Source organism: Arvicola amphibius, chromosome X (genome assembly GCF_903992535.2).
Source record: "Arvicola amphibius chromosome X, mArvAmp1.2, whole genome shotgun sequence".
Taxonomy (NCBI): domain Eukaryota; kingdom Metazoa; phylum Chordata; class Mammalia; order Rodentia; family Cricetidae; genus Arvicola; species Arvicola amphibius.
The window spans coordinates 93859765-93872611 of NC_052065.1; the positions used below are offsets into that span (position 1 = coordinate 93859765).

The 12847-nt window shown below is 40.1% G+C and overlaps 1 protein-coding gene across 1 annotated transcript; it reads left to right on the forward strand.

The window, feature by feature from the left end:
• The first annotated feature begins 1288 nt into the window (after positions 1-1288).
• On the forward strand, positions 1289-11318 carry LOC119804390 (melanoma antigen preferentially expressed in tumors-like). The gene is made up of 5 exons (XM_038315818.2): positions 1289-1578; positions 1996-2577; positions 3455-3964; positions 6316-6407; positions 11119-11318. The coding sequence occupies exons 1-5, from the start codon at positions 1289-1291 to the stop codon at positions 11316-11318; spliced, it is 1674 nt and encodes a 557-aa protein (XP_038171746.2).
• The last annotated feature ends 1529 nt before the right edge of the window (positions 11319-12847 follow it).

Here is a 12847-nt window from a genome sequence, read left to right on the forward strand (position 1 = left end):
TGCCACAAAGTGTACAAGATGCTGTAGCAAAGTACCAATATTAGGTAGGTGATAAGCAACAGTTACTCTGTTTTCTGATGGTTTTAATGTTTTTGCTTCAAATTTTTCCTTATTTTGTGTATTCCTGTGATACTACATTGTTTTATGCTCTATCCAATTTTATCACACTGTTTTCTTTTTATCAGTGCTATGTAGGCATTTTAGAAGATTGTTGTCGTTCCGGCAGTAGAAGAAAAATTTAGGAGCTTTCTGACTGACTCTTTTATGTGTTACAGGATTCTTAATCCCTCCATTTTATTTTTTTTTGATCATTAACAAATTTTGTTGAACTTTTCTCCTATCCACATCAACTTATTCTTTCTCAGATCCTGTGTGTTTCAAAGACTGCAGTTTTAAACCCTCCAGATTGTCTATTTGATATGCATTTGATATTCATTTTTTGTGACACATACTCATAATTTATATTAATGAGACTTATTGTGATATGTCCATACCAACCGCTAGGGTACATGAATTATATCTAGCTGTTTTGTCACCCCGACCTCTGCCATCTCTCCTAGACCCTAGAAGTCATTCTTCCATGATCATACTGACTATTTAATTTTTACTTTCCACATGTGAGACGACATACAGCTTTGAGTTGAACAGTTTTGAAGTCTTTGCCCCAAACTGTACTGCATTATTTTGATTTTATGTTTTCTTTTTCACATTTAGGATTAATTCATGACTAATGTTTCTGAATATTCTCAGGTCAACTTTAAGTTTTTAACCATCTTCCTTCATGTGTATCTTGTAGAGTTTTGGTGTCTTCATCTGCCACAAATACAGTGATGGGGTGAGACAAATCAAGGGCTAGAATGTCATTCTTTTTCTCTTTAATCACAATTAATTTGATGTTTTAATATTTACTACTGTGCCACTTTGTAGATTTATCTTTTTCTTTGTCATAGCTTATATACTACTGAGGGGAGGGAAAATACTGGAATTCTTGTAGATAAGTGGCCAAAATTGTTTTCTGCTTACTTACTACCCATTTTAATGACATTTTATAAGACACAGACTATATATACATGGGGGAGAGAATAGTAACACACACATAAACACATACGGTTATAAACTCACAAGTCTATTTCTAATCTGTGTCTATAGTAGAAGTAGCTGGTGGTGGCTATCTGATTGATTTCTTCTTTAACTCATTTCTTCTTTACTAGCACAGGGTTGCAAAGAAGACCCTCTGTGTTTTCCCAGAACTTCTAAATATTTCTCCTCCTGATACAGATTCACAAAAATGGCTGCAAAGAACCCCAAAACTCTGTTGGATCTTGCTATACAGTGTTTGCTGAGACATGAGTCTGCAGCAATCCAAGGTCTGGAGGATATTCCAAGAGAAATTTTTATTCCATTGTTCATTGCTGCCTTCAAGGGTGGGCATAAGAATATATTGAGTGAGATGGTGAAAGTTTGGCCCTTTTACTGTCTCCATCTTGGAACATTAACTGTACAGGAGCCTCATCGTGAACTCCTGAAAGCCATGATTGAGAATCTTCCAGTATGTCCTGCAAACAGCACTGCTTCTTGGTAAGACTGTATAATAGAGACATGGTAAGACATAGGAGGTAATACTACAGCCTGATACTCTCTTAGATGGAGAAACTAGTGAATGCTGCAGGTTTATTTGTGAGACTCGGCTAAAACTTGGTAACACATTAAAGACTGATGTCTTCAATATTCCTTAGGAAATCTGTTATTGATGGGTTTATGTAACAGGTGTTACTTAAGAGAAAGACAGGAGCTTTAAGACTGGAGGGGATTTAAAGTGTACAAAGAGTGGAGGAAGAATGGGATGAATTTTCATGGCAAAGACATTTTGGTAGTTAGTACAAGGAGTACCAGCTATGGATAAAAGGATTTGTTCCTATATGTCATCATTGATCCTACTGTGTTTCATTATCATTTGCGATTTCTCAGATATTCTATCTCCTCTTACCCCTACAGGAAACCTAAACTGAGGATCCTAGATTTAAGGCGAGACAGTCACTGTAGGATCACATGCCCTCAAGTCAGCATCAAATCACCTTTCTGTTTTCATTCTTGTACTTATTCTGACCACTCTGTCATGAAAATGGAAGGACAGCTTCGTTTTATAGATTCAGAGTCCACAATTCATTTACCCAGACCTATAGAATTACTAGTGGATCTTTCCCTAGATGGCTCCTTAATGGAAAAGGAATTTTTGGGTTTGCTTGTGAGGAAAACTGTGGAGAGTTTAGGGGCTTTGCACATATGCTGTCGAGATTTACAAGTTGTTAAATTGGGTGAGTGCAAACGCACCCTGAGATTTCTTGATCTCAACTGTGTTAATCGATTGTCAGTTGATAAGGGTTCGCTGACTGATATCACCAACATCCTGTCTCAGATGAGCCACCTAAAGAGCCTTAGACTGCTGAAAGTCACTTTTAGATCTCTGAGTGGGAAAGTCTTTAAAAATTTCCTTAGTCATTTGCAACGTATGGAAAACCTTAAGGAACTCAAATTGTCTTCATTCTGTCTGAAAAATCGTTTGGACAGCGTGCTCAGGTAAGAGTTTTGGGCAGGTTTCTGGGTTTCCTCGATAACTCTTGGGACAAAGTAGAAAATATTCATGGGTATTCCTAAACTCCTCAAAACCTTTTATGCTTTCCACTTTGTCACTTTGGGGAATTTCAAACTGGAGGTGGAATTACAAAAATTAAGCGGCCAACAATTTAAAGATAAGTGCAGAAATATAAAGGTGAAAACCACTAGGCATCTAGATATGGGAAGAAAGAGGAATTGAGATTGTGGAAGACTTTTTTCTATAGCACTGATGCACATAATCATAGATGCCAATGGTTTACAATGTCAGACCACTTTACTAATTTGTAGTCACCAAGGCATAGGCCATGAAATTAGAGGATGGTATTTAGTGACTGACCAAAGGTAATTTTCAGTTGACTGCTCTTTCTGATCCCTTTCCACAAAAACATGAACTGAAATCTACAATGGATAATATTTTAAGAATCAATTGTGTTAGTTTTCCCCTTAATATTTCTTAAAATATCAATTACAATACACTTTACACATTATTAAGATTAAAAGAAATTGTATCTCAGTGTTGAAAACAAAACTTTCAGCCAGGTGTGGTGGCACAGGATTTTAATCTCAGCACTCGGGAAGCAAAGACGGGCAGATTCTCTGAGTTCAGTGCCAGTATGATCTCTATAGTGAGTTCCAGGACAGCCAGGACTACATAGTAAGTTACTGCCTAAAAAATTTTCTCAGAGTCTCAAAACTATAAAGCAAACAAAGTACAGATTAACGTATTAATACCCATTTATAGTGCATGTGAAAAGTGGTTTATTCTGGATATAAAGGTATAGTTTTTCTCATTCACTCCTCATTCTTCAGAAGTTTTATTGTTGTTTTCTCCCTACAGAGTTTTGCCACCTAGCCTGGATTTTTTGTATCTGCCATCCTGTGAAATATCCTACAGAGACTTCCGATTTCTAGCCCAGTGCCCTCAGGCTTCCCACCTAAAGATCTTGAATCTTCGTAACAATGCGATGTATTGGGATGACTTTGAGCCCTTTCAAAGTCTTCTGTTAAATCTCTCTGGTACTCTTAAGCATCTAGAGATAAGTCATTGCCTTATAAATGATTCTGCAATCTCTCTTCTTATCCCCGCCCTAATTCGTTGTACTCAACTCCGTATCCTGTCCTTTGCTGTTAACCCCATCACAATGCCTATGCTTGTGCATATCATGCATAGGTTAACACCCTTGATGAAGCTAAAATATGTGATTTATCCTATCCCTATACATTGCTATGAACGATGGCATTTTCAGAGCAGCTTAGATCGACGGAGGCTTGCTATTGTACAACTACACCTGAAGTCAATGCTACAGGTTGCAGGGAGGCATGACATGAATTGGATCACTTACTCAGGGTAAATTTCACAGTCTAACACCGTTTCAATCTGATATGTACTACTTAAGTACTAAATGTTATTTCCTGAACCCATACACGTAATATATAAGGTTCTTACATTGAGGGAAATTACACTTAGGGAAAATAGATGAGTAAACTAATTCCTATACATAATAATTTAGAAAAACTGGAGGACTTCGAGAATTCCTGTGTATTTCTTGTCTACTACGATATATTTCATTTTACTGATCACATTGTGTCCGTGTAATACAGGATGATCGAGTCCTAGTTTGCTATATTTCTGCTCATCCTGTTGGTTCAATTGTTGGTACACCACACAAATCAGGACAATGACAGCCTTTTCTGCCTATATTTGAGGATATGGTGGTGGGTTCTTTTATGAGACAATGTTTTTATCCCCTACGTTACTATAGGCTGGTTTTGGTTGCTTTGGGGAAACCATCAAGATTTAGTAGTGGACAAGGAAAGCAGGCAAGCAGAGGCTCTGATGTTTCGATATAACCTTAAGAACATAAATATAATTGGACAATTCTTTGATGCAGACCAACTGTAAAGTTTCCACTTCTTCCCATGAAGTCTTCCGTTGGGTGTCTAGCCTTTGTCACATGAATTTTTAGGTGGGGATTTAGGATCCTTGCCATAATATTCCCCCTACTTTAGTTCTCCTATTCTACTCCCAGTTCTATCAATCCTGTACATTTCCTTAGCTGGATAAAACATTCCCTATATACATTTTGCTTCTCTTTTCCATTAGCTGTGTCCCATTTGGTATGACACATACTAGACATGTTTGAGTACTGAGTCTAACTGAATTTCTACTCCAAAATATAACACAAATATAAATTCAGTTTGCATATCCTAGAATTACTTAGAAATGGTGTATGTAAAGTCAGTAATTAAGAATTTACACAGGGCTAAGGAAATGCCTCAGTCACCCAGTTGCTTACCACACAATCACTCCTGTGCTCAGCTCCCAACCTAGCATTTGTGTAAAAAGCTGAGCATTAAAGAGCACACTTGTAACTCCAGTGTTGAAAATGTGGAGGAAGGAAGATCATTTGGGGTTACAAAACCAGACATTCTAGCAATTTAGTGGATTCTATGTTCGGTGAGAGATCTGCCCTCAGAAAATGTGTATAGAGGAAAAAAACAGATATTGACTTTTGGCATGCATGTGTGAGCATGAGCACATACGTGTGCGCACAGGCACATAGTCAAGTGCATGAACCTTCTCCCACACATGAACACGGACACATAAAAAATACCTTGCTCACATTGTTAATTTCTGTAAATGCATACTGCATCACAAAGTCATGATAAAAATACAAAATTAGCATTTGTTGAAATGTCAAAATAACTGCATTTCAGTCACTGAGTAACAAAAAGAATAGATTGTAAGTAATAATTTTCACATGATTTTGTCCTACTGAAAAAAAATTAGTAAAAGCAATGGCTTATTTGTTTATTTTTTTTCTTTTTTAAGTGAGGTCATGTTTGTTTCAGTCTGACCACAGAAAAAAAGTAATTGAATTTTGTTTTTAGTAGTGATGCTGGTAAATGTATCAAACTATATATATTTTTTTGGTTTATCGAGACAGGGGTTTCTCCGTGTAGCAATGAAGCCTGTCCTGGAATTCACTCTGTAGGCCAGGCTGACCTCAAACTCAGAGAGATCCACCTGCCTCCACCTCCCAAGTTCTGGGATTAAAGGCGTGTACCACCACTGCCTGGGTTCAAATTATATTTTACAGGCAAAATGGAATAAGAAAATGGAAAGGCAGGTAATACTTGTTTTTATTAATTTTCTTCTGGTGGTAACATTATATTTCTAAATTAATAAGAAAAAGAATGTTAAAATATGCTGTAATTCAGGTGTCATAATTCTTTTGTGATATGACATTTCAAATTTGTACTTATTTTTCATAATGCTTGCATCATTATATAATGCACAAAATTTTAAAAACCAACTAAAATACCAGTGTAATGATCAATTTACTTTTGTTGTTTACAAGTTTAAAAATGTAGAGTTTTTGACAATTTATATTAAATAAAATATTAAAATTAAGTTTACCTGTTTCTTTGAACTTTTTTTTTGTTTTTTTGTTTGTTTTCCATGTGGCTGTCACTCTGTATTCTCTGAATAAACTGAGATCTTGTGCTCTCAGAAGTACGCATCTGACTAATGTGTTAACAGTATCAGAATACTGGGGAAGATGAAACTGGACCAATATTGGCATAGTTTCTCTCTCTGTCTTTCCTTGGGAGCCATGTTTCTGTCAGAGACACTACACCCTGAGGTGAAAACTAGACCCTACAATGAACAGAGAACTTGGAGTTTATTTCTGTCAGTACTGACGATTTGAATGGTATTCCTGGAGACTCCCTTGCAAATCATGGTGCTCTGGATACTTTGTTTTCTATAGATGTGAAAGGTAACCTAAGTGAGTGTGCTCTATTGCTTCTATAGGGCTGTGATAAAAACTTCAAAAGCAACTGAGGGAGGAAAAGGTAGATTTGACTTACATGTCCCAATCTCAGGCCATCATTGGGGGAAGTCAGAGTAGGCATTTGAACAGAAGCAGGGGCAGGGAAGATGGAGGAAAGCTGCTCAGTGTCTTTCTGTGGCTTGTTGAAAAACATGTCTTATACAACCCAGGACCAGTTGCCCAGGAGGCACTTCCCACAGTGGGCTGGGCTCTATTTCATCAACCATTCATTAATCAAGAAAAATGCCCCACAGACTTGCTTACAGGTCAATCTGGTGGAGGCAGTTCTTCATCTATGGTCCACTTTCTCTCCATGACTCTAGTTTCTGTAAGTTGACAAACTAGCCACCACAGTGGACCTCTGCCTTCTTGACACACATACAGAACTATTTGAGTTGAAGACTTCCATGGTTTATGTAGAGTGCTCCAGGATTGCCGGTGAGGCCTTCCCCCAAATTTTTTATAATCACTACTCCAGTCAAAAGCCAAGTTGAGGGGCTTTTCCCATATTTGTGCCTACCCCATTATCCTTGTCTCTGTGGGTCATTACAATTGCTGTTGGGGTTAATGGTGTGTTTTGACTCTGTTTTGATTTTTGTTTCCTCTTTTATCTGCCCGTTTCTCCGCTGCCATCTGCATTTCTAAATATCATGGATCTGCTCTCACACATGCTCTCGCTCTCTCTGTCACAGTCTCTTTGTTTCTTTCTATCCATCTCTGTCTCTCTGTCACTGTCCCTCTCCCATCCTTTTGAAGACAATACACCAAGAATAAATATCTCTGTTCTCTGTTAAGATTCTGAACTTCACAGCGACGATCAACAGACTACACTAGGACTTCTCTCCCCACATGGCAATGGTGTCCTCTTGCCAAGGCCACAACCTTATTTTTCTCTAACCTTGTTCTAGTTTACAGACACTCTGATAGTTACTTTAATGTGCATTCTTTTCTCAACTCATTCTGTTGCTCAACAAGTTCCCGACATTTTCCAACAATTCAGAACAGTGTACTGGATACAAATTCAAGGCCTTTCATTTGCTGACTGTTTAGGCATGATTACAATCCGTATTGGGATAAAGGTAACACTCCTGCATTACTGGTTGGAGTGCAAACTGGTACAGCCCCTATGGATATCAGTATGGTCATTTCTTAGAAAATTAGGAAACAACCTTCCACAAGACCCCAAAATTCCTTTGGGTATCTACCCAAAGGATGCTCAAGCATACCACAATTACATGAGCTCAACTTTGTTCCTAGCAGTGTTGCTTGTCATAGACAGAACCTGGAAACAACCTAAATGCCCCTTGATCGAAAAATGGATAAGGAAAATGTGGTACATTTACACAATGGAGTACTACATAGCAGAAAAAATAATGACATCTTGAAATTTACAGGTAAATGGATGGATCTAAGAAACATCATATTGAATGAGGTGACCCAGACCCAGAAAGACAATTATCATATGTACTCACTCATAAGTGTTTTTTTTAACATAAATCAAAGAAAGCCAGCCTACAAATCACAATCCCAGAGAACCTAGACAACAATGAAAACCCTAAAGAGAGACATACATGAATCTAAGCTACATGGGAAGTAGAAAAAGACAAGACCGCCTGAGTAAATTGAGAGCATGGGGACCAAGGGAGAGGATTGAAGGGGAGGGTAGAGGATGGAAGGGGAGCAGAGAAAAATGCATAGCTCAATAAAATCAATTAAAAAATAAAATTGCTTGCACATTCTGGAGATTAACACTGTTAGATATATGACCTACAAATGTTTTCTTCTGTCTTCTGTTTACCTATTTTCTCTCTTGGCATTGTTATGTGAAGCACTAATATAGTAACAGAGATGGAGAGCAACATGTGATTCGGTATACCCAAGAAGGCACTACCAAGTCTCATGTGTAACTCACACTTGTGAAATAAAATTTATGTGGATGAAGCATGCAATTCTTTTCATATACAGCAAAACATTTTCTGCTATTTTTGAGATTTTTAGTAATTAAACATAAGTTATAATCACTCCCTATTTTTACAATGTTTGTCTGGATGTCTATCAGAGTGATCTTCTGCTTATAAAATAAATTAGAAGCTAAAAGGAAGGTTTACACTGGGCAGTGATGTTACACACCTTTAATCCCAGCACTTAGGAGGCAGAGGCAGGCAGATCTCTGATTTGGGGGCCAATCTCAACTATAAAGTGAGTTTCAGGACATCCAGAGCTACACAGAGAAACTCTGCTTCCAAAAAAAGAAGCTTTGGTCCTCGTCAATATTTTAGAGGATCTTAAGGAGTATCTTCCAACAGACTAATGCATCTTCCATTTACGTCCTGCTCCCTGGTAGACTCAGAGCCTCACTAGGCTAGGTGAGGTATCAAAACTCTGCAGCAATGTGGCCCATCTGGGGTAAGATGGGAGACTGAAGACACAGCTGTCTTCCAGGTGGAGAAAATGGCATTTTGATTTTCTCAGGGCAATGGTATCAAACCACATTTTTTAAGGAAATGAACTACCCAAGAAGGTCGAGAACCTGCTACGCCTAAAACTGGAAACAAAAAGCATCGGTGAGATTTAACAGCAACAACTATGTCAGGCTTAATGGCCTGGGGAAAGATGGACAAACTGATGAGTGAAAGAAGCAGCGCCGACAATCACGTGTGTTTGAGGCAGTCCTAAAGCTGTGAGGATCAGGCAAAATCTGCAATGGAAAGCCTGTTAGCAGATGACAGAGAAATCTCTGTTATGAATGTGGAAGCAGAAGGGTGGAGGGAGGAAAGGCAGTGGGAAGAAAGGAACTGGAAATGGGGCAAGGGTGAATCTCCTTACCGAGAGATGATGGTATCCGAGGAGAGGCTGTGGAAAGTGTTCCATTTCTGAAGCTTGAGTGAGTCTGAAAGCAATGTGGAAGAGTTAGGAAACACTTGAATCATAAAGCTGTGAGTGTATCCCTACCCTTTCCCCTTAGATCTCATGAAACACCTGCAGTGATAGCACAGGTTGTGAACTTAAGTTTAATTTTAGTGGGCAAAAAGGAAACTGTGAATTGAAGTAATCCTTCCATGACTCAGGTAGGCAGTAGGTGGCCGAGATCCTGATGTGGTGGTGTCTGGGTACTGACAGATCTGAGGAGCCCTGTGCTTGGGAATGTGGGATGGGTTGAATGAAAAGATACTACCAGCATCCTATGCAGTCTGCGAGCAGCCATTAGGCAAACTCTGTGTTTTGCATCTCCACTGAGATCTGTTGCAGAATAAGCCAAACAGGTTCTTAGACTAATCCATGTTCCCATTTGGGGATCTCTAATTGGGTTACCTCATGGGGATCATCTCTATGTGGGTTTTCTGAAAAGCATGATAACAAAAAGCCCCTATAGTGGCCCAGGAAGGAATCCTGCCCAAAACGTTGACTTCAACACATCCAAAGGCATGACTTTGAACATGTGCACATCTGTGCTCTTGTTAGAAACCAATAAGAAATGTTTTTTTATTATCTCACTTAACTCACAGCTCACCAAGCTAATGCTATGTCTACACATTTTTAAAAGATTTATTTTCATTTGTGTCCTTGTGTGAGTGCCAGCAAGTGTGTTGTGTGCACCAAGTGCATTCAGGCAACCACAGTGTCCACAAGAGGACATCAGATCCACTGGAACTAGAATTATAGAAAGTGGAAAGCTGCCTGGTGTAGTTGCTGAGAACTGAACCTTTGTCTTCTGCACAAGCAGCAAATAATTTAATCACTGGGCCATTTGTCTTGAACCCATGTCCTATTTTAAAGATCACCCAACATCGTACCCTGTTCATGGACAGTAGCAAGTTTCCATAAGATACCCTCAAGTGAGATTTGTGAGGGGGTATCCTGAGATATAGTTCTTAAATTACCTCACAAAACTTATGTCACACTGGCAGAACTGAGGGAAGTTTCCTCCCTAGCCTTGCTCAGAGAACAGCCTCTCCTTCAGAAGATTGTTTTCAAGGCTTGAGGAAGGGTCATTCTGCACTCTCCTGGTGTTGTGGTCTGCTGAGTCCCATCAACAGCCCCTCTGGGTGACGAGAAAAAAGGAAATCCCACTCAGGAGAACAGCACATAGAATCACCTGAGACAGCAGATCCCTAAAGGGATGAGAGCAGTTAGGCGATTAAGAGAAAAGGAAGCTATATGTTCAGCAGGCTGGCAAGCCACCATTAGTTACAGCCTTCCCCGTTCAGAACAAGGTGCTTACTGGGGAGTTTAAGGATGTTAGAAAAGCAAGATTTTCTCACCTTGTTAACAGCTGCTTTTGGAATTATTATCTTTTCTTCTTTTAAATAAATTGATTTTTATTAATTTTGAGAATTTGTTTCATTTCATTTTTAAAGCAATCTTTTTACTGTACATACCAATCCCCAATTCCCTTTTCCTCCCCAATTTTTGAGACTTTCACACCACGTATTCTGACCTTTTTCACACCCTACCTCTTGTAAAGCCTTTCTAGATTGCCCTTCACTCTTTCTGGGTCCTGAAAAGGGATCATAGCTCTAGGAAATACTCTTAAATTTTCATGTGTTATTAAGTACATTTTCAAAAATAATTGAAATGTTTTATTTAGGTCATGATATGTCGTGATTTAAAATTGGGTTCGAGAGGAGAAAGCAGGACCCTAACCAGTGCCATTAATACTGAGCAGGAGAAGGATACCCATGTGAAAACCAGGGGCTACCTGCTCGAGGACCAATCCAGTGCCACAAGGTGATGTCCGCGCCTGGGCTGCTGCCAAGACCCATGTCTGGGTTCCCGACCCTGCTGCACTGTGTTGATGTCCTTGGGTCCTGTACCACCAAAGGCCGAGAAGATAGGGCTGCACGAGTTGGTCCCGTCCCTCTCTGACTACAACACTAGGGAGAGTTGACCCTCCCGGTTACCAGATGCAGCACTCAGGAAAATGGGCCCTGCAGCTTGCCTGGGCAGCACAGTAGAGATGATCCTGTTGACAGGGGCACTGGCGACAGAGCCTAAAACATGAGCATGAGAGATTTAGCCCTGCCCCACATCTTCCATAGGGTAGCATGCTCGCCAGAGAGATGCCCTCTACCCCTAACCCCTGCCCTCACCTCCTGTGGAAGATGAGAGAGCTGACCCTGAGGTCATAAGGGCAGGAGAATTGTCCATGACCCTCACCGGCTGCAGTACCCCGGAGAGTGGCCTCTTCACCTCACCTGGGCAGCACAGTAGAGCTGGCCTTGCTGGTATAGGTGTGGGAGAGCCGACCCTGGGAGCATGAAAGCAGGAGAACCAGTCCCGCCCCTTGTTCCTTACTGCATAGGGTGAACTAGTCACGACAATGCCAGAGAGCTCACCCTGGACAGGCGAGGACAGGGGAGAACTGGCTGACTGACCAAACCTGCAACCACTCAAGCCCAGAACCAGGGCTATGAGTTGGCTCACCCTAACACCCACCCCATCTGTGATCTTCTGGAGGAGTCTGGAGGACGTGAAGCAGCTGGTCCTGCAAACCCAAAGCTGCAGGATCTCCATGACATGGGGCAACAACAGGACATACAAGAGGAATCATAGTGAGGGCCAGCATCGACAGTGTAGCAGAAACCAGAGACCTCAAACCAGACCAATGACGCCCTGCAAGTAAAGATATACGGGCTAACCTGTGCACTGTGTGACTCACTGTGTCACAGTACGGTTTCCACCATGAGAATTTTCTCCTGTTTTCTCTTTTATCGCAAATTCTGTTCTACTTTATTTTATAGGGTGAAAGGGCAGAGAGCAGATCAGAAGGGATGGGGGAATGAATGGGATGGACATGTGAGTTGTGAAAGACATAAAGAATAACTAAAAGGTTTATTAAAAAGCTGCACTCTAACTGTATAAAAACACGGAATTGTGTCAATGGCGGGAAGAAACATTTGCAAGCAAATCCTAAATACTGGGTTATTATCTATCTTCTGTGAGATTCACTTACTAATGGGGATGATAGGTAGTGATTTCATTGAGCATCTTGTACAACATATTTTGAATATGTCACAACACAAGCACTCAAGAGTTACCGAGGGACCGTGAGAGTAAGAAATGGAAAAGAGTAGCTTCAGTGGAAGTTCTCTGCTGTAGTTCTACTACTTAAAAATAGTGTGGGCATGTGGGAAGGTGGAATGTTTGTGGGCTAAAGCAATGTGTCAGACGGTGTCCCCAGGCTGTGAGTGAGACACCTCAGAACCATGAGAAAGGAACTGGTCCATTGAGAAAATGATTTCCCTCTACAATATCATTTGCTCTAGCTTTGAAATTTCTGCAGTCAAGACAAAAGGAATTCCATAATTTAAGGAAGCCGAGAATGTAATTCTACGCAGATGAACTCAAGTATTTCGGATATACAGACCTTTGGAAAGCATTCATTGTTTTCAGTT